Below are 22178 nucleotides of genomic sequence, written 5' to 3'. Positions count from 1 at the left end.
AGGGAACACAAGAACAAGGGGGCACAATCTGAGGTTAGTTGGGGGAAAGATAATAATAATAATCATTTATTAGATTTGTATGCCACCCCTCTCTGTAGACTCGAGGCGGCTCACAACAATAACAAGAACAATGTAAGAACAAATCTAATAATTTAAAAAACACTAAAAACCCCATTATTAAAAGCAAACACACACACAAACATTCCATGTACAAACTGTATAGGCCCGGGAGAAATGTGTTAGTTCCCCCATGCCTGACGGCAGAGATGGGTCTTAAGAACTTTACGAAAGGCAAGGAGGGTGGGGGCAGTTCTCATCTCCGGGGGGAGCTGGTTCCAGAGGGTCGGGGCCGCCACAGAGAAGGCTCTTCTCCTGGGTCCCGCCAAACGACATTGTTTAGTCGACAGGACCCGGAGAAGGCCAACTCTGTGGGACCTAACCGGTCGCTGGGATTCAAGATCAGAAGCAGTGTGAGAAAATATTATTTTACTGAAAGGGTAGTTAGATGCTTGGAACAAACTTCCAGCAGACGTGGTTGGTAAATCCACAGGAACTGAATTTAAACATGCCTGGGATGAACATATATCCATCCTGAGATAAAATACAGGAAATAGTATAAGGGCAGACTAGATAGACCAGGAGGTCTTTTTCTGCCATCAACCTTCTATGTTTCTATGTTTCTATACACAAATAAATAAAATATCAGAGTGTGTTTGCTTCTTACCTTTTATACCTGGCCTTATTTGCATACCAAATCTTATTTCTCCGCTTAGCACAGGGCGTGAGCGAAATCTTATCACAACCTTGTCCTGTTTAAACAAGTTCTTTGCCTTGGCTTCAATCCACAGGGTGGAGCAAGCAGGGAGTTTTTTTAAAAAAACCTACACTGTGGTAGTTTTGTTTTATTTTATTTTTAACACGCGGGGCAAGGCTGTTTTCTTAAAGGAGCCAGCCTTCGTTATCTGATTTCTCATTAACGCTATCGACAATTCTACGTATCTAAAACGTTGGGCACCAGGAGGGTTGGTTTCTCTTTGAAGTCGGCTATTGATTTGACTTTGAAGAACATTGCTGAGTCCTCACCTGCAGTCTGGTTGTTGACAGAATTTACAGATTATTAAGTGTTGTGATTCAGCCTGAGGCTCCTCAGGGACCGGCTGGAGCTCTGCCGGATCCATGCCCAGAGGAGGAGGACAGTGACCTCCTCACTGGAGGAGGGGGAGGACCAGGCAGACGGGGGAGAGGAACGTCAGGAAGAGGAGGATGGAGAGCAGCCTGAGACCCCCGGGGTGGGGGCTCTCCCCAGCTAGTAGCATGGATTCATTGGATGAAGACGCACAGGCTATAATAGACATGAGGCAGAGACGTGCAGCTCAACGAAGGGGCCAATTAGAAAGGTATTTCCATCCCTGAATTGGCAACAGCTGGGTTTGGGTGTGGTTCTCCTCAGCAGGGTTGAAAAGGCAGGCCCGCCCTTACAGTCTTGTGGAGAGTTACAGTCTTGTGGGAGTCCTGTGACCTTGCTTCGATTCTCGGCATCTCTGATCTTGGCTTGTGGCCTAGAAGTCTGGAAGACTTGGGGGAGGCGTGGGTTTTATTATCTCCAGTGTTGTTTTTGCCAGCAAGAATCCTGTTTTATTGCCTGGCCTTCGTGAAACCTGTGAAGCTTCATCGTGTTCCTGTCTGTAAGAACAGTTTTTGTTACCTGTGTTTGCTTTCCAGTATATAAACTGCCTTTGCTTTTTACCAGTGTGTCTGTCTACTCTTTTTGGTTGGTGTTGGCGTCTGGGGGGACCCAGACAGAACATTAAGAGTTGGAAGGGACCCTGTAGGTCATTTAGTCCAACCCCCTCGTCCTAGCAGGAATCCCTACATCATTTCAGACAAGTGGCAGTCCAAAGTTTTTGGGGAGGCTGAAAAAAAACATAACTCCCGATTGCAAAACAATAAAAAACAAAAATGCAATTTTTACAGCTTATAAATTTAATTAATTTAATTTAATTAATTAATTATAGAGACTTTTTTTAAAAAACACCATTGTTGAAGGAAAGAGCATTTATATAATTCTTATTACAGTGATACCTTGTCTTACAAACTTAATTGGTTCCGGGATGAGGTTCTTAAGGTGAAAAGTTTGTAAGATGAAACAATGTTTCCCATAGGAATCAATGGAAAAGCAATTAATGCGTGCAAGCCCAAAACTCACCCCTTTTGCCAGCCGAAGCGCCCATTTTTGCACTGCTGGGATTCCCCTGAGGCTCCCCTCCATGAGAAACCCCACCTCCGGACTTCTATGTTTTTGCGATGCTGCAGGGGAATCCCAGCATCACGAAAACGAGCACTTCGTTGGCAACAGAAGTCCAGAGGTGGGGTTTCCCATGGAGGGGAGCCTCAAGGGAATCCCAGCAGTGGGAAAACGGGTGCTTCGCTGGCAACGGAAGTCTGGAGGCGGGGCATCTCAGTGGCTGCGGTGGGTTTGTAAGGTGAAAATAGTTTGTAAGAAGAGGCAAAAAAATCTTAAACCCCGGGTTTGTATCTCGAAAAGTTTTTATGATGAGGCGTTTGTAAGACGAGGTATCACTGTATTAGATTTGTTCCATTGTCTATACTGTTTTTATTGTTGTTGTGACCCACCCCGAGTCTTCGGAGAAGGGTGCCATACAAATCTAATAAATAATAATAATAATAATAATAATAATAATAATAATAATAATAATAAAGCTTCAGTCTTTTGGATTCTAGCCAGATGTTTAATAGCGACATTCAATTGGCACTCCTTTTGTCTTAAAATTTGGCAAAACTCAGAAGTCTATGAATTTTAAAACATCAAAGTTTTACTAATCAGTTTTACTGTTTAGTTTGGGGCTTGAATTATTCTCGTCCCGTTCTTTGCAACAACAGTTCATTTAGTCTAATACTGCTGCGGCTTAGAGGTGGAGCTGTCGTCCCACAATCAGGAGGTTGTGAGTTCAATCCTAGGTAGAGGCAGATTTAGGGTTTCCTACTTGGGCAGGGGCGGGGGGGTTGGACTCAGGGACAGATTGCTACTACTGCCGCTACCAGTGCAATACGTGCACAGCTTCGGTTGTCTTGCATGTGCGCGACCCCAGCCTGGTTTTGCTTCTGTGCATGCGCAGGAAGTAAAAGCATGCTGAAATCTCATGAGTGATTTTGGCATTGAATTAATATAAAGAACGGGTCCAAAGACAGGCTACAAGAATGGTGGAAGGTCTTAAGTATAAAACGTATCAGGAAAGACTGAATGAACTCAATCTGTATAGTCTGGAAGACAGAAGGAAAAGGGGGGACATGATCGAAACATTTAAATATGTTAAAGGGTTAAATAGGGTTCAGGAGGGAAGTGTTTTTAACAGGAAAGTGAACACAAGAACAAGGGGACACAATCTGAAGTTAGTTGGGGGAAAGATCAAAGGCAACATGAGAAAATATTATTTTACTGAAAGAGTAGTAGATCCTTGGAACAAACTTCCAGCAGACGTGGTTGGGAAATCCACAGTAACTGAATTTAAACATGCCTGGGATAAACATATATCCATCCTAAGATAAAATACAGGAAATAGTAAAAGGGCAGACTAGATGGACCAAGAGGTCTTTTTCTGCCGTCAGTCTTCTATGTTTCTATGTTTCTATGTTTCTAAGAAAGCCATTAGAATACAGGATGGTATTAAAAATCGATTATAGCTTCGCTTATCGTTGTAAAAGAAGGTGCGTACCTTGCGATTAATCATTCCTGTTCTCCTTAGGATTCTAATGAGCTTGCATTTTTTTAATTTCATAAAATGCCCAGTTTGAAATTTATTTCTCTTCGATTGATTGCCTGGCATTCTGAACAGAGTTCAAAAATTGATCATTCTTCCGTTGGTTTTCTATACATTTCTAGCGCCATCTATGGATGCAAATAGAGTATCTCCCGTGAACGGCTGAGAAGGCAGGTGGTCCTCGAATTACGACTCCCATTGAGTCCAGGATTTCTGTCATTTTAAGTGACATGTGTTAAATGAGCTTTGCCCAGTTTTACGACCTTTCGAGCCTCGGTTGTTAAGGGAATCACCGCAGTTGATAAGTTAGTGACTCGGGTTTTTAAGTGAAGCTAGCTGTGCTGGTCAAAAGGTCACAAAAGTGGATCCTGCATGACCTTGGGCAGCAGTCATAAATATGAGTCAGTGGCCAAGCATCTGAACTGCAATCACTTGATCAAAGTCACAACTGTGAAAAACGGTCGCCATAACTTCGAACAGTCAGTAAATAAGTGAAGTGTTGTGAGTCAAGGACTGTCTGTATTTCAGGGACTGAATGAGCTTATTTCAAATAGTCCTCGACTTACATCAGTTGGCATGTGGCTCATGTCCATTTTTCATACTTGTGACCATTTGCAGCATCCCCACAGAGACGTGATTTACATTTGGATACAATGGTACCTCTGCCTAAGAACGCCTCTACTTACGAACTTTTCTAGATAAGAACCAGGTGTTCAATATTTTTTTGTCTTTTCTCTTCCACTTACAAACCCGAGCCTCCAAAACTGTAACCGGAAAAGGCAGGGAGAAGCCTCCATGGGGCCTCTCTAGGAATCTCCTGGGAGGAAACGGGGCCGGAAAAGGCGGGGAGAAGCCTCTATGGGGCCGCTCTAGAAATCTCCTGGGAGGAAACAGGGCCAGAAAAGGCAGGGAGAAGCCTCTGTGGGGCCTCTCTAGGAATCTCCTGGGAGGAAACAGGGCCAGATAAGGTGGGGAGAAGCCTCCATGGGGCCTCTCTAGGAATCTCCTGGGAGGAAACAGGGCCTCCACCCTCCCTGTGGTTTCTCCAATCGCACGCATTATTTGCTTTTACATTGATTCCTATGGGGAAAATTGCTTCTTCTTACAAACTTTTCTACTTAAGAATCTGGTCACGGAATGAATTAAATTCGTAAGTAGAGGCTCCACTATTATTTTTTCTTTTCTTCTTTATGTTAATGTTTTTTTCTTTTTATGTTAAAAAGGGCTATTAAGCTAGAACTAAGGATTCAGAGATGTATATGAATAAATAAGGATATATGAAAATTGAATTTAGTACTCTTAGAGGTTCCTTTGGCATCAGTGTATTATATAGAGTAAAAATACTTGATTAGATGTATTAGCCAAGGGCATTGTAAATTTGAACAAGGATGTTGAAAACATTTATATTTGATTTTTCATGTGATAAAAGAAAGGAGGCAAGTACTTGTTGAAGGATAAATACCAAAAGCAAATGCATAATTATTGTATTATAATGTAGATGGAAGGTATATGATATTGAACATGTTTTCAGTTGGAGAATTTTTTTTTTTTAATTTAACGTAGGGGGGGAAATGCTGGATTCCTAACTTAACAACCGCGGCGATTCACTTCACCAAAAGGGCCAGAACAGTCGTAAAACAGAGCAAGACTCACTTCCCCAATGTCCTCACTTAGCGACATAAATTTTGGGCTCAGTTGTGATCTCCGGCACGCAACGTAATAGACGGTATTTGTATAATTGGAAGTTCTGCAAAAATTAAGGGTTCCGAGGAGGTGTTGGATAATGTGTGGTACACTCATTTTGGAAGAGCTAATTGTGGTGTTTTGCAAATAAAATCACAACCGCCCCTCCCTCTTTGGTTTCACCTTTCTTAATTCAGGAAGTCGGTTTCAAGATGATGGTACTTTGGTTATTTCCACTGGTTTAATAACTCTACTTACCTTCTTCGATTTTGGGGTGATGAAAGAAAAAAACTGGACCAAACCTTGCTTTCAAGTTAGAATTGTAGCAGGTCACAAAAATGTTGTGATAAAGTGTGTGTGTGTGAGAGAGAGAGAGAAATTTAGCATCCTAAACACAGAAACCCTGAAGAAAACTTGAAAACGTCTTTTCTCTAATTTTTGAGCAGTTTGTCGATTGCTGTAATCCACAATTGAAACGTGCCTTTGTTAATAATACTAAACACCGTACTGAAAGGATGTAAATGAAAAATTAAAACTGTCGTACCTTTCTTCCCTCCTGTTTCTAGAATCCAAGGTATTTATCTCGAAAGAAAATGTTAATGTTTGACCCCGTCCCTATCAAACAAGAAGCAATGGAACCAATTCCAGTGGTCAGTATTTAATAAATATTAATATTTATTCTCATTACACTGTAACAAGACCGTGTGCAATGCCATCCATATTTTGCAAGATTACAAAACAGGGTAAAGGGGGCCAAAGACGCATTTTGAGCATTTATAACAAATAAATTGGATTTATATCAAAACAAGTTGCCCTGGGCGGCATAGAAGTCGAATAAATTAGATTAAATTAATAAAATTAATTTAACTTATTGATAGAATAGAAACTAATTTGGTGTAGTCAGTAATGAGTTGCAGCCGATAACGGCTGGGATCGGGGCTCTGGTAGCGGAAATGGAGATGCGTGCATGCGCGCCTGAGATTCGGCTTCTGCACATGCGTAACAAGCAAAATCTCATGTGAGGATGCTCTCTTGTGCAAGATTTTGCCACTTTTCGGTGTCTTTGCTTCCGCGCATGTGCGGAAGCAAAGAAATCGCCCAAAATAGACAAAATATTGCACGCAAGAGCATCTTCACATGAGATTATTGTGCATGTGCAGAAGCCAAGGTTCGCCTGGTGCACCAGTTACGGCCCTATTTGGACCGGGACTCACTACTCACAGTCACTCATGCCCTCATCACCTCGAGGCTCGACTACTGTAATGCTCTCTACATGGAGCTACCTTTGAAAAGTGTTCGGAAACTTCAGATCGTGCAGAATGCAGCTGCAAGAGCAGTCATGGGCTTCCCTAGGTATGCCCATGTTACACCATCACTCCGCAGTCTGCATTGGTTGCCAATCAGTTTCCGGTCACAATTCAAAGTGTTGGTTATGACCTATAAAGCCCTTCATGGCATCGGACCAGAATATCTCCGAGATCGCCTTCTGCCGCATGAATCCCAGCGACCGATTAGGTCCCAGAGAGTCGGCCTTCTCCGGGTCCCGTCAACTAAACAATGTCGGTTGGCGGGCCCCAGGGGAAGAGCCTTCTCTGTGGCGGCCCCGACTCTCTGGAACCAGCTCCCCCCAGAGATTAGAACTGCCCCTACCCTCCTCGCCTTTCGCAAACTCCTTAAAACCCACCTTTGTCGTCAGGCATGGGGGAACTGAGGTATCTCCCCCGGGCCTATACAATTTATGTATGGTATGCTTGTGTGTATGTCTGTTTAATAATGGGTTTTTTTAATATTTTAAATTGTAAATTATTAGATTTGTTATGAACTGTTTTTATTGTGTTATGAGCCACCCAGAGTCTACGGAAAGGGGCGGCATACAAATCTAATAAATAAATAAATAAATAAATCCTCATGCGAGATGTTGCTTGCTACGCATGCTCAGAAGCCGAATCTCATGCCGACGGGCGCATGCACACCCACTAGGTGCACGGGAGGCCACAACGATCCAGGAGGGAGTACCGGTTGTGGCCGATAAGTGGAACCCCCGCCTGGGTGTAGTGATTAAGGTGCTGCTGGCCTAGAATCAGGAGACTGGGAGTTCTAGTTCTCCCTTAGACATGAAAACCAGCTGGGTGATTTTTGAGCCAATCACACCTTCTCAGCCCAACTCACATCACAAGGTTGTTGTTGAAGGGAAAATAGGAGGAGGAAGGAATATTAAGTATGCTCATTGCCTTGAGTTATTAATAAAGTAAGAAAGGCAGGATAAAAATCTAATAAATTACGTATTTTTCAGACTGTAAGACCACTTTTTTGTCTTCCCAAAAGGGGTGAAAATGTCTGTGCATCTTATGGCCTCCAAATGCGCCGTTTTGGGGCTTTTTTTCAGGTCTTTTTTCAGCCTACCTTGCGGGCTTTTTTCTGCACTTTTTTCCAGGGCTTTTTTCAACACATTTTGGAGGCTTTTTCAGATCGTTTTCAAGGCTTTTTTGGCCCATTTTTGAGGATTTTTTCTGCTCTTTGGGCTGGTTTTGAGGGGTTTTATGGCCCAATTTTGAGGCCTTTTTCAGCCCATTTTCAAGGCTTTTTTCAACCAATTTTGAGGCCTTTTTGGCCCATTTTGGAGGCTTTTTTCAACCAATTTTTCAGGCCTTTTGTGCAATTTTTGAGGGCTTTTCAACCCATTTTTCAGGCCTTGTTTGGCCCATTTTCGAGGCTTTTTTCAGGCCATTTTTAGGGTGTTCTCAGGCTGTTTTTGAGGCATTTTAGGGCCATTTTTGAAGTTTTGGGGGGGACTTTTGAGGGGTTTTTCAGCCCATTTCTGAGGCTTTTGTAGGGGCATTTACAATTTTGGGCAGCAGTATTGTCATTAGTAATACGGTTTTCAAAAAACATTTCTGTATATTCCGTGAATTTTAAATTTAAGTCTAATAGAACTCAAGTTACGTCACAGCAGAAACGATTCCCCATGGGTTCCTATTCTCCAGTACATTTATTTTTCTTCTTCTTCCTCTTTTCTGCCACTGTTTCCCATTCATTCCTGTTCTCTTTCTTTTCTTCCATAGTCGTTCCACTCTACTTACATGGACCACATGAAGCCCAACAAGTACAGCGTCATCTACTCCACACCAGATATGATGCCCAACAAATTCTACCAGATTCCAGACGGACTGTGCAGCGGGGTCCAGGTGGAGCCCGTCGACCTTACGGTGAATAAACGGAGTTCGCCGCCTTCCGCCGGACATTCTCCTTCCTCTTTCAAATTCCAGACTCTATCCCGGAGAGATTCCGCTGGATTATTAAATCTCCCGTCAACCAGCCCTCCGATGAAGAAACTGGGCCCCCCAGGAATGCAGCCTTTTACTATGCCCTTAACTATTCCTCCCGTCATGGCGGCTCTTTCCCGTCACGGACTAAGGAGCCCGGGAATACTTCCGGTTATCCAGCCCCTTGTTGTTCAACCCGTCCCTTTTATGTACGCGCCTCACCTTCAACAGCCTATCATGGTGTCCACGGTTCTTTCCGAAGAGTTGGAAAATCCAAGCAGCGTCCCAGGTAAACATCTCTCCAACTGTTTTGGTCTTTTGTTGACTTCTCTTATTTTATTTTTTTTAATATTTATTTTTTGGGGGAAGTCAAGCTAAAAGGCTCTGTTCATTTTCTGCTTCAAATGATGGCAATAGCACTAGGACTTAGACCAGTGATGGCTAACCTTTCTTTCCTTGGGTGGCAAAAGAGCGTGGGAGAGTACTATCGTCCATGCGCGAGTGCCCATACCCATAATTCAATGCCTGGGGAGGGCGAAAACAGCTTCCCCCGTCCTCCGGAGGTGCTCTGGAGGCTGGAAATGACCTGTTTCCCAACTTCTGCTGGGCTATTAGGCTTGTGGTTCACCTTCCCCAGGCTCCAAAAGCTTCCCTGGAGCCGGGGGAGGGTAAAAATGCCCTCCCCCATCCCCCTGGAGGCTTTCTGGAAGCAAGAAACACCCTCCAGAGCTTCTGTGCAAGCCAAAAATTACACACATGCACATTGGAGCTGAGCTAGGGCAACGGCTCGCGTGTCAACAGATATGGCTCCGCATGCCACCTGTGGCACCCATGCCATAGGTTCACCATCACTGGCTTAGACTCATATACTGCTTCAGAGTGCTTTACAGACCTCTCTAAGAGTCAGCAGCAATGGGCAGCAGCCGGTACAGCTGGAATTGCCGATTAGTTAGTAAAAATGACAATGTGTGCGCAGCTGTGCGCCCCCATATTCCCTGGCATGCACAGCAAGCAAAATTTCATATGAGGATGCTCACATGCGCGAGATTTCAGCAATTTTTGGCCTTTTTTTTTTTTGCTTCTGCGCATGTGCGGGAGCAAAGAAATCGGTGAAAATTGCTGAAATTTGCTTCTTGCTTGCGCAGAAGCCAAATCTCACACCGGGGATGCACACCTGCACAAGCCCGCTGACGGGAACGTACCAGTAGTGCCGATGGCAGCCAGCCCCTCAATGCACCCAGGGATGGGTTCCTACCAGTGCAGGCACTCTGGTAGTATTTTTTTGGCTGAACTGTGCATCTGAGCATGTGCGGAAATAAAGTCATGCAAGGGGACACATGCACGTCGTGATGCACACTGAGAGCAAAAGGTAAAAGGAACCCACCCCTGTTATCACCCCCAACAACCTGGGTCCTTATTTTACCAACCTTGGAAGGATGGAAGGTTGAGTCAACCTTGAACCAATGAGAATCGAACTGCTGACAAGTTGGCAGAATTAGCCTACAATTCTGCATTCTAACCACTGGGGGGAGGGAGGGAGGGAAGGAAGGAAGGAAGGAAGGAAGGAAGGAAGGAAGGAAGGAAGGAAGGAAGGAAGGAAGGAAGGAAGGAAGGAAGGGCTATAGCACTAATAATTATAATTTATTAATTTTGTATGCCGCCCCTCTCCGAAGACTAGAAATAGCACTTAGATTTATATACCACTTCACAGTGCTCTACAGCCCACTCTAGGTGTTTTACAGAGTCAGCCTCCTGACCTCAAACAATCTGGGTCCTCATTTTACCCACCTTGGAAGGCTGGAAGGCTGAGTCAACCTTGAGCCTGTGAAATTCGAACTGCTGACAGTCTGCCTGCAGTACTGCATTCTAACCACAGGGCCATTATTCATTATCCTGAACTTGCTGGTGTAAATGGAAGCGTATAAAGAGAGATACTGAACCATGGAGAGCATCCGTAGAACTGTAGAAAATCCATCTCCCTAAGCAATCTTTGGCTAGCTTTCCCTTGCTTTAAGGTTGTTATATAATATCATTTATTCTTAATCAAATAATTGGTATTATTCCATTAAGCACTTGGTGTTCCTATAGAAAGGAAATCTACAGATTAAATAAATCTATAGATTTATCTATAGTGACCAGAACAAAGGGCTGGGTTATAAGGTATACTATAAAACGGCACGGTCGTTTGGTTATGTAGATTGATTCAATTCTTCTCACTACAATAATTGATATTATTCTATGATATTAAGTACTTGGTGTTCCTATAGAAAGAAAAGCAATAGAATGGAAATTATGTAGATTAATTCAATTATTCTTAATAGAAGAATTGATATTGTTCTATTAAGCTGTTGGTGTACCTATAGAAAGCAAAACAATAGAATGGAAGTTATTTAGATTAATTAAATTATTCTTAATAGAATTAAACTTGCATAGATTAATTAAATTATTCTTAATAGAATAATTGATACTATTCTATTAAGCAGTTGGTGTTCCTATAGAAAGTGAAGCATAGAATGGATGTTATGTAGATTAATTCAATGCAACCCAAATGAAAGGTTTTTTCCTCTTTGTTTACCATTCACTGACTCTGCTTACTTACTTACAGTATCCGTCATTGAATCTTATGAAAAGCCAGCACTAATTAAAACTATCAAGGTAGAACCAGGCTTGGAATCACCAAGGAATGACTACTATCCGGAGCAAATGTCTCCTCCTATGATGACCTCCTTGTCACCTCCCATGCTACAAGAGTAAGTAGCTGAGAAGTATTTGAATCTCGCCAGTGGAAAAGTGAATTGCGGTTGAAAGCTAGATGGCTTGCATTTAAGGCAAGCTCAGCAACTTTGGATAGTTAAGCTAATTCACAGATCTTGTTTCCATAGGTATGAGGCTATTCATATACAGTGGTACCTCTACCTAAGAACGCCTCTTACTTACGAACTTTTAAAGATAAGATCCAATTCTCAAGAACCATTTTCCACTGAGCCTCCGAAACTGTAACCGGAAAAGGCAGGGAGAAGCCTCCGTGGGGCCTCTCTAGGAATCTCCTGGGAGGAAACAGGGCCAGAAAAGGCAGAAAGAAGCCTCTGTGGGGCCTCTCTAGGAATCTCCTGGGAAGAAACAGGGCCAGAAAAGGCAGAAAGAAGCCTCTGTGGGGCCTCTCTAGGAATCTCCTGGGAGGAAACAGGGCCAGAAAAGGCAGAAAGAAGCCTCTGTGGGGCCTCTCTAAGAATCTCCTGGGAGGAAACAGGACCGGAAAAAGGCGGGAAGAAGCCTCTGTGGGGCCTCTCTAGGAATCTCCTGGGAGGAAACAGGGCCAGAAAAGGCAGGGAGAAGCTTCTGTGGGACCTCTCTAGGACATTTCCTGGGAGGAAACAGGGCCAGAAAAGGCAGGGAGAAGCTTCTGTGGGACCTCTCTAGGACATTTCCTGGGAGGAAACAGGGCCAGAAAAGGCAGGGAGAAGCCTCTGTGGGACCTCTCTAGGAATCTCCTGGGAGGAAACAGGGCCGGAAAAGACAAAGAGAAGCCTCTGTGGGGCCTCTCTAGGACTCTTCTGGGAGGAAACAGGGCCTCTACCCTGCTTTTGGTTTCCCCAATCGCATGCTTTATTTGCTTTTACATTGATTCCTATGGGAAAAATGGCTGCTTCTTACAAACTTTTTTACTTAAGAACCTGGTCACGGGACGAATTAAGTTATTAATTAATTAATTATAATAAATAAATTATAATAATAAATTAATTAAGTAGAGGTACCATTGTATTGAGCAAGGGAAATAAAGAGCAATAAAGAGAATTAGGGGACTGGAGGCTTAAAACACATGAAGAACGGTTGGATATGTCTAGTCCCGTGATGGCGAACCTATGGCATGCGTGTCACAGGTGGAGGGCACTTTGTCCTCTCAGCTCCAGCTCAGCTCCAGCATGCACATGCAGCTGATTTTTTGGCCTTTGTAAAGGCGGTTTCATCCTCCCTGAAGTCCCAGAGGCAAAAAATATATCCCCCAACGGACAAACCAGAAGTTTGGGAAAACGCACTTCCGGTTGGCCCATTGGGGCATTTTTTTTTCACCGACCAGCAGTGTTGGGTTCCTAGCGGTGTGGTCCCGAGAACCACACTGATATGAACGCACTGATTTTCCGTGATTTTTTTTCCTAGCGTCTTTGTGTGGAAGAAGTCCTCAGCTGTGATTCAGACGAAGAATAAAGGTCAGCATTAAGATAAGGGCGGGCGGGAGTCCTCCTTCCACACGGAGGCGCTGTAAAAAAAACATTGCCGAAAGTCAGTAGATTCATACCAGTGCGCCTCTCTGGACCACACTGGGAGGAACCCACCAACGAAAGACTGCCGTATTCGCTACCGCTGTGCCCTCGTAGGCCATTGCGGGTGCGCAGGCATCTGGTGTTCAGACACGTGCCCATTGGCATGAGATTTAGCTCCTGCACATGCGCAGCAAAAGAAATCTCATGAGGATGTGCACACGAGCGAGATTTTTGCAATTTTCGAAGATATTTTTGCTTCGGCGCATGCGCCAAAGCAAAAAATTGGCGAAAATCGCCGAAACATTGCTCGTGCGAGCGTCTATACACGGGATTTCACTGTCTGCGCATGCGCAGAATCCAAATCTAACGCAGGCGCACGTCAAGGACACGCCGTTGCCTGTGCGTCCCGAAAATCACTACCGGAGCATAGCACCTAACCGTTCCGGTAGCGGGCCATCACTGGACCCCACCACTGCCTACCAAGCTTCAAAAAGGCCTGTGCATAGAAACATAGAAGACTGACGGCAGAAAAAGACCTCATGGTCCATCTAGTCTGCCCTTATACTATTTCTTGTATTTTATCTTACAATGGATATATGTTTATCCCAGGCATGTTTAAATTCAGTTACTGTGGATTTACCAACCACGTCTGCTAAAAGTTTGTTCCAAGGATCTACTACTCTTTCAGTGAAATAATATTTTCTCACGTTGCTTTTGATCTTAGAAACATAGATAGAAACATAGAAGTCTGACGGCAGAAAAAGACCTCATGGTCCATCTAGTCTGCCCTTATACTATCTTCTGTATTTTATCTTAGGATGGATATATGTTTATCCCAGGCATGTTTAAATTCAGTTACTGTGGATTTATCTACCACGTCTGCTGGAAGTTTGTTCCAAGGATCTACTACTCTTTCAGTAAAATAATATTTTCTCATGTTGCTTTTTATCTTTCCCCCAACTAACTTCAACTAACTATCTTTCCCCCAACTAACTTCAGATTGTGTCCCCTTGTTCTTGTGTTCACTTTCCTATTAGAACAAGGGGACACAATCTGAAGTTAGTTGGGGGAAAGATCAAAAACAACATGAGAAAATATTATTTCACTGAAAGAGTAGTAGATCCTTGGAACAAACTTCCAGCAGATGCGTGAGGGGCAACGCAGTGGGGGGAGGGAAGGGGCGTGGGCACTGTCACGCATGCTAGCACACCCACACACACCCTTTTGACACCCGCACCAAAAAGGGTTCGTCACCACCGCTCCAGAGAAATAAATGAAACCGAATCTTTTATTAGGAAAGCCAGCCAAAACAATGACCGCATTTGCTAAGCTTTTGCTTGAATTTTTTCCACATGTATGTAATGTTATTGACGCCGTCCGAAGACAAATGGGTATTTGAAGAAGTGAACTCTGGGGTGGGCCGTTTCAAAAGACGAAGAAGAAAAATGAGATTTTAAGTTCAAAATGTGGTCATTTTAACCTATGATTCAACTTAACGCAGGAATCATCCTTCAGTTATAGTCCAGCCCGGTAAGAGACCTTTACCGGTGGAATCGCCAGACACGCAAAGGAAGAGAAGGATACACCGGTGTGATTACGAAGGCTGCAACAAGGTGTACACAAAAAGCTCTCACTTAAAAGCCCACCGAAGGACACACACAGGTAGGAAGCAAGCGTTGCTTTCTTTAGGGGATGAGGGGTGGAAACCACCAGGCGAGGGTTGCGACTGACCTCCGCTACCAGAGCTGATGTGTGCGCAGTTCCGGGTGACACCCGCACGCCCGTCGGAGATAAATTTGGCTCCTGCGCATGAGCGGAATTAAAAAATACCACCGAAAATCACTGAAATGTCATGCGCCTGTAAAATTTTGCTTCCTGCGCATGCGCAGAAGCCAAATCTCGCTCCGACACGCATGCGCGCACGGTGGTCACCGGAAGATGTGCACGCAGCTCCATTTCCACTATCAGAATGCCATTACGCCTCCTCCTCCTCCCCCTCCCCGTTCCAGTAGGGACCTGATACTCAGGGAAGGGCTGCAAAAAATTTTACTACCACACTATGGCTGTGGCTTATTCTGTGGATGTGGCTTGACGGTCATGTGACCAGGTGGGAGTAGCTTGACAGTCATGTGACTGGGAGTGGTTTAAAGATCATGTGACTGGGTGGGAGTGGCTTACTGACCAAGATAAGTTTTCAAAGAGGTGCTCGGACACTTTTTTCAGTTGATAAAGTCCCATTATTTGAATAGCCGCCAAAAGGATAATAATAATAATAATAATAATAATAATAATAATAATAATAATAATAATTTATTAGATTTGTATACCGCCCCTCTCCGAAGACTCGGGGCGGCTCACAACAACAATAAAAAACAATATAATGGTACAAATCTAATATTAAAAAAACTAAAAACCCTATACAGTAGTCCCTCACCTATCGCGGATGTTGCGTTCCAGACCCGGCTGCGATAGGTGAAATCCGCGATGGGGAATTTATCGACTGATAGTACTTTAGGGGGGACACTCCCTGCTCCCTTTCTCCTCCTTCCCACCAGCTCCGGATGCCTGGAGGCGAGCAACGGCCGGCTAACCTTTCCCCCCCACTACTACTTACTCTGCGCCTTAGGAAAAGAAGGGGAGGGGGGCAAAAGAATCACCGCCCCCGAGCATTCCCGACCCACTGCTGTTCTTTGCAGCAGTTCAGCCAAACGTTGTCTTTTTTGCCTTGCCCCGGCTGGAAAGTCCCTGGTGAGCTGCCCCGGCTGGTTCTTTTTTCTCTCTCTCTCTCTTTTCTTTTCTTTTTTTTCCCCCTCCACCCGCCCAGCACTTCCTCTCCCGCCCTCGAGCCCAGTCTGGAAATCCCCACCGCGTCGCGTTCCTTTCTTTGCTCACGCTCGCTCGTTCGCACGCTGCCGGGAGCTCTTTCTACAACCCCAAGCACACCGCCACCGCCAACCACTAAGCGCGCCTCCAAAGACTGCCTTCTCGGCACTGGCGAGGCGGGTTGAACGAGGGGACGGGCCTCCGCCGGAGCTCAGTCCCCGCCCCACTCATCATTCGCCCAGCCGCGGGCTGGTTGGCTTGTCCTGCCCTTCCAAACTTCTAAGCGCCGTATCTGCCAACGCTGACTTCAAAACCCGCGATGAAGTGAAGCCGTGGTAGGTGAAGCACGATATAGCGAGGGACTACTGTATAATTAAAAACCAAACAGCACATACATACCAAACATAAATTATAATAAGCCTGGGGGAAAGATGACCCAAATCCCCCATGCCTGGCGGTATAGGTGGGTCTTAAGTAGTTTACGGAAGACAAGGAGGGTGGGAGCAGTTCTAATCTCCGGGGGGAGTTGATAGACAGCATTATTTGTTGAGGAGCACAGTAACATTTTCAGGTTTTGTACTGAACCCACAAGGTTCAGTAGGATAACAGATTAGGCAAGTAGCTCAATTTTCTTTCATTACTATAAAAGTTCAGTTCTAGATCATGATTAAAAGGATTAAAGCGTTTATGGGTATAAAACATACTATTTAATTACTTGCTATTTTAAAAAGTAATTAAGGATCAAACTAAGGTACTAGAGAAGGAAGGACAATAAAAATATTATTAAGTATTCAATAAATAGTGCATAAACTTACTATCCCCACTGCGTCCCTCCTTGTGGGGGCAGCAGACCATCACTGCCGATACTCATGGAAACCTTTTAAAAAAACCAGCTTCTACTGCAGGTAATCCTTGACTTACAACTTAGCGACCATTCAAAATTAGAACAGCATAGACAAAAAGTGAATTGCGACCATTTTTTCACACTTAACAACCGTTGCAGTATCCCCACCGTCAGAGGATCAAAATTCAGACACTCGGCAACTGACTCACATTTATGAGCTTGCCGGGTTCCCCCGGGATCTGGATTTCCACTTAGCAAATGTGTTGCAAACTTAACAAATGCAACTGCCTCGCCTAACAACGGCTATCGTTGGGGTTGTCAATTGCAGTCGTAAGGTGAGGACTTCTTGCATATTCCAACGCAAGCTTGTTTGGAAACAGGTTTTATACTGTGTTTAGGGATTTATTCCTTTCCCAGTGGATTTAACAGGCTGATATTTATTTTCTCCTTTGTACATTTTGCTTCTCTGTCTGATAGCTATAAGCTTATTTTTGGGGCCTTCTAGCTGTGACTCATTGGAATATTCACCAACACGCCCTGCTATATTGGCAGTAAACTCCTTCCCCGAAGTGCTGAATTGCATTTAAAAAGTTTATGATGTGCTTTTTAAAGTAAATAAAGAATTAAGGATACAGTGGTACCTCTACTTATGAACTTAATTCGTTCCGTGACCAGCTTCTTAAGTAGAAAAGTTTTGTAAGAAGAAGCAATTTTTCCCATAGGAATCAATGTAAAAGCAAATAATGCGTGCGATTGGGGAAACCACAGGTAGGGTGGAGGCCCTGTTTCCTCCCAGGAGATTCCTAGAGAGGCCCCACAGAGGCTTCTTCCCACCTTTTCCAGCCCTGTTTCCTCCCAGGAGATTCCTAGAGAGGCCCCACAGAGGCTTCTTTCTGCCTTTTCTGGCCCTGTTTCCTCCCAGGAGATTCCCAGAGAGGCCCCACAGAGGCTTCTTTCTGCCTTTTCTGGCCCTGTTTCCTCCCAGGAGATTCCTAGAGAGGCCCCACAGAGGCTTCTTTCTACCTTTTCTGGCCCTGTTTCCTCCCAGGAGATTCCTAGAGAGGCCCCACAGAGGCTTCTTTCTGCCTTTTCTGGCCCTGTTTTCTCCCAGGAGATTCCTAGAGAGGCCCCACAGAGGCTTCTTCCTGCCTTTTTCCAGTCCTGTTTCCTCCCAGGAGATTCCTAGAGAGGCCCCACAGAGGCTTCTCCCTGCCTTTTCTGGTTACAGTTTCGGAGCCTCGGATTTGTAAGTAGAAAATGGTTCTTGAGAAAAGGCAAAAAAATCTTGAACACCCGATTTTTATCTAGAAAAGTTCATAAGTAGAGGCGTTCTTAGGTAGAAGTACCACTATATTTTTTTTCCTTCTTTCCATCTTTCCAGTTTTCCCCCCACTTATTTATTCAATTAATTAATTAATTAATTCGACTTCTATGCCGCCCAATCCTGAAGAACTCAGGGCGGCTCACAATAATATAAAATTACCATATAAAATTACAAACAACAATAAAAAGAAGTCAAGGAGGAAACAATCTAAATTCTAAAACCCTAGTTAAAACTTGTAGTAGAACAACTCAATAACACCCGTGCATTCCAATTCATACACAATCATATTCATACAGGTGGTCAAGCTAGTTGTTGATTTAGGGCCCCCAGGCCTGCCAGCATAGCCAGGTCTTTGTGGCCTTAGGAAAAGCCAGCAGGGTGGGAGCAGTACGGACATCGGGGGGGGGGGGGGGAGTTGATTACATAGAGCAAGGGCGGCAACAGAGGAGGCTCTCCCCTTAGATCCCGCCAATCTACATTGCTTGGCTGACGGGATCTAGAGGAGGCCAACTGTGTGTGCTCTAATTGGTCTCTGGGAGTTATGTGGCATGAGACGGTCCCGTAGATCAGTGTTTTTCAACCAGTGTGCCGCGGCACACTAGTGTGCCGTGAGACATGGTCAGGTGTGCCGCGAAGCTCAGAGAGAGAAAGAAAGCAAGAGAGAGAAAGAGAAAGAGAGAAAGAGAACAAGAGAGAGAGAAAAAGAGAACAAGAAAAAGAAAGAAAGAGAGAAAGAAAGAGAGAGAGCAAGAGAGAAAGAAAGCAAGAGACATAGAGGGAGGTAGGGAAGGAGAGAGAAAGAGAGCAAAAAAGGAAGGAGGGAAGGAAGGAAGAGGAAGGAAGAGGGATGGAGAGAGAGAGAAAGAAAGATGAAGGGAGAGAAAGAGGGAGGGAGAGAGAAATAGAGCGAAAGGGAGGGAGAGAGAGAGAGAATTTTTTTGTCCAAACTTTTTTTAGCAGCACCCCCCCCTCCCCCCGCTCAATGTGCCCCAGGGTTTCGTAAATGTAAAAAAATGTGATGCAGCTCAAGAAAGGTTGAAAATCACTGCCGTAGATAATCTGGCCCTAAACCATACATGGCTTTATAGGTAATAAATGGTAGTGTCGCTGAAAGCCACTTGAAATGTTGCTGTGATATTTCTCAAATTTAGAAAGTTTGTATATTGGGGATTTGGGCCAAACTTAATTAGTATTCGGCTATAATCATTGGCCCAAAGGATAGCCTAAAATCCCAAGGTATTGAAAAGCGAACTAAATCAACCTCCCTTGAATTCCACTTTCCCTTAGCTAATTCTTAGCAGTTGCTAAGCTGCTTGAGAAGATTAATAATAATAATAATAATAATAATAATAATAATAATAACAACAACAACAACAACAACAACAACAACAACAACAACAGAGTTGGAAGGGACCTTGTAGGTCTTCTAGTCCAACCCCCTGCTTAGGCAGGAAACCCTACACTATTTCAGACAGATGGTTATCCAACATCATCATCTTTTTAAAAAAATTAACTTAAATATTAGATTTGTTCATACTGTTTTATTATTGTTGTTAGCCGGAGAGGGGCGGCATACAAATCTAATAAATTATTATGATTATTATGGATGGATGGATGGATGGATGGATGGATGGATGGATGGATGGATGGATGGATAGATAGATTAGAGAGAGAGAGAGAGAGATTGATAGTTTAGATAGATAGATAGATAGATAGATAGATAGATAGATAGATAGATAGATAGATAGATTAGATAGATAGATTAGATAGATAGATAGATAGATAGATAGATAGATAGATAGATAGATAGATAGATAGATAGATAGATAGATAGATAGATAGATAGATAGATTAGATAGATAGATAGATAGATAGATAGATAGATAGATAGATAGATAGATAGATAGATAGATAGATTAGATAGATTAGATAGATAGATAGATAGATAGATAGATAGATAGATAGATAGATAGATAGATTAGATAGATAGATTAGATAGATAGATAGATAGATAGATAGATAGATAGATAGATAGATAGATAGATAGATAGATAGATAGATAGATAGATAGATAGATAGATAGATACTTTTAGTGTTGGAGCATTCACAACTCCAACACTGGATTCTTGTGCATAGGTGTGGGGGTTTAATTCCTGATCATAGGGACTTTCGGTGAACTTAATGGTGTGGAAGAAATATTGTGCTTCTTGTAAGGTTATTTTTTTTAATGTATCATTAAAATAATTTCATGTTTCTTAAAAAAAGCATTTTCCTTTTTTTTTCTTCCCCCCCCCCCCCCCCAAAAAATTCCACAGGTGAAAAGCCTTACAAATGCACTTGGGAAGGTTGCACATGGAAGTTTGCCCGATCGGATGAACTAACGCGGCATTTCCGGAAACATACCGGAGTGAAACCGTTCCAGTGTCCGGACTGTGATCGCAGTTTTTCTCGTTCTGACCATCTCGCCCTCCATCGGAAACGCCACATGCTCGTCTGAACGTCTCACGTCTCTACCCTTTTCCAGGGTTTTTTTTCCTCTCACTTTTTATCTTTTCTTCTTTTTGACCTCCACGTTCTAATTCCGATTCAGCTGGACTGGATCTTTGTATTTTTAATCTCCTCACAACTTTTCTCCATGGTCAGTAAAAGAAAAAAGAAAAAAATGTTTCCTTGGCCCTTCTCGATTCTTGCCGTCGGACAGACCGAAAGAATGTGAACAATTTTATTTCCTGTTTTGTTGGTTTCCTGGGGGTGCTAAGCGCCCCCTAAATTTGCCAGCGAATAGATAGTAGATTTCCGTCAGACTTAAGACATCTTATAATAAAGCTGATTAATTTTGCCATTTAATCAGCCAGTATATATCGATGATACAGTTACTGGGTTTGGTTGTTTTTTTTTCCAAAATCCAGTTTGCTAATCCTTGCCAGAGACTTGTGTGCCTGTCGTGAAAGGATGCACAACTTCTTTTTATGCCCAGCAATGCAATGAATGGATATTTTTTTGAATATGATTGGTCAGAGAAATATGTTTTGGAAGACACACTTTCTTTATTTTTCGGATGCAGAAAATGAAATCCTCAACTCTGGGAATGAATGAAATATAGATATAGATATATATATATCTCCACTTATCTACAGAAAGCGGGAGTCCACACGGACGCTGATTTATCCTGATCCATGTTGCCTTTTTTTTTTGGTGTGTGTGGGGTTATGTAAGTTGTCCTTTTGTTTTGCCTGGGATCAAGTGTCTTGGTAGATTCGCCGAGAGAACACTTTCGGTGGGATGCAGTGATCTGTTTTTGTCATGCGACTGTGTGAATGGAACACCCATGGTACTCCTTGTGGTGTGACATTCATGGAATAAAATTGATTTAAAATCTACCTCGCCGGGGAAGTGCGACAGGCATAGAAATTTTTGTTCCACGCCTCGACATCTCCTGCCCTCGAGAACACCTCGACCTGCCTTCGCTGAGAAAATCACCATTCCAGCAAAATAAATTCAACTCTTCCTTGTTAGAAATGTATCTCCTATCCGAGACCGTTCCGTATTCCTAAAATCCCGGAGAAAAAGATTTACGGAGAGCATAGATTCGGTCACAGTGGGTCACAAACGAAGCCCCCCGTCAAACCGTTTTACCAGCTCGTATGAAAACTTCAGCAGCCGAGTATTTTTGTAATACTTTCTCAGTATCGATAATTTTCAAAACAAAAAGAATAAAATTGAAAGATTAGATAGTTTCATCCTATAAGTCTTTCATATCTTCAGAGATGCAATTTTTATATTTGTATTAAGGAAATGAGACTCGACGTAATCCACCAGCATTTTGTCCTTTTTGCAGCCTATGGTTAAATTCGTAGGAACTGTCTCTCGTATATTTTTTAAAAAAGGAATTTTTTTTTGTTAAAAAGAGGAAGTCGACGATAACGACGACAGCTAGAGGAACGAGCAGGAGAGGAAGGGATTGCAGAATATAAACGAAACACTTTATAAATTAAAAAAATCACATACATTTCGAGTAAATAATTGCTCAGGGGCAACTTGGCTTACTCAAAACTGCTTGTTGTATTGTTCCATAAATTGTATTTTAGCTTCAGTTGTTCTGGTATAAACTTTTTCTAGCACTTTCATCATCCTGTTCCCTCTCTTACTTTAAAAAAGTTGTATTACCAAACTCTAATTAAACCGGTGTATAATATAGAA

The 22178-nt window shown here is 43.3% G+C and overlaps 1 protein-coding gene across 5 annotated transcripts in view; it reads left to right on the top strand.

Annotated features, from left to right (window-relative positions):
• KLF3 (KLF transcription factor 3) overlaps positions 1 to 22178 on the top strand; it is a 150524-nt gene extending 128346 nt beyond the window's left edge. For all 5 annotated transcript variants that reach the window (XM_070757090.1, XM_070757093.1, XM_070757091.1 and 2 more), the window contains 5 exons: positions 6029 to 6112; positions 8525 to 9014; positions 11331 to 11475; positions 14489 to 14649; positions 20294 to 22178. In XM_070757090.1, coding sequence (XP_070613191.1) covers positions 6056 to 6112; positions 8525 to 9014; positions 11331 to 11475; positions 14489 to 14649; positions 20294 to 20475 — 1035 coding nt within the window. In that variant the 5' untranslated portion in view covers positions 6029 to 6055 and the 3' untranslated portion in view covers positions 20476 to 22178. The remainder of the gene's footprint in view (positions 1 to 6028; positions 6113 to 8524; positions 9015 to 11330; positions 11476 to 14488; positions 14650 to 20293) is intronic.

Source organism: Erythrolamprus reginae, chromosome 7 (genome assembly GCF_031021105.1).
Source record: "Erythrolamprus reginae isolate rEryReg1 chromosome 7, rEryReg1.hap1, whole genome shotgun sequence".
Lineage (NCBI taxonomy): Eukaryota > Metazoa > Chordata > Lepidosauria > Squamata > Dipsadidae > Erythrolamprus > Erythrolamprus reginae.
The sequence above is the reverse complement of the archived record's forward strand: the minus strand, read 5'-3'. Positions and strand labels throughout refer to the sequence as shown.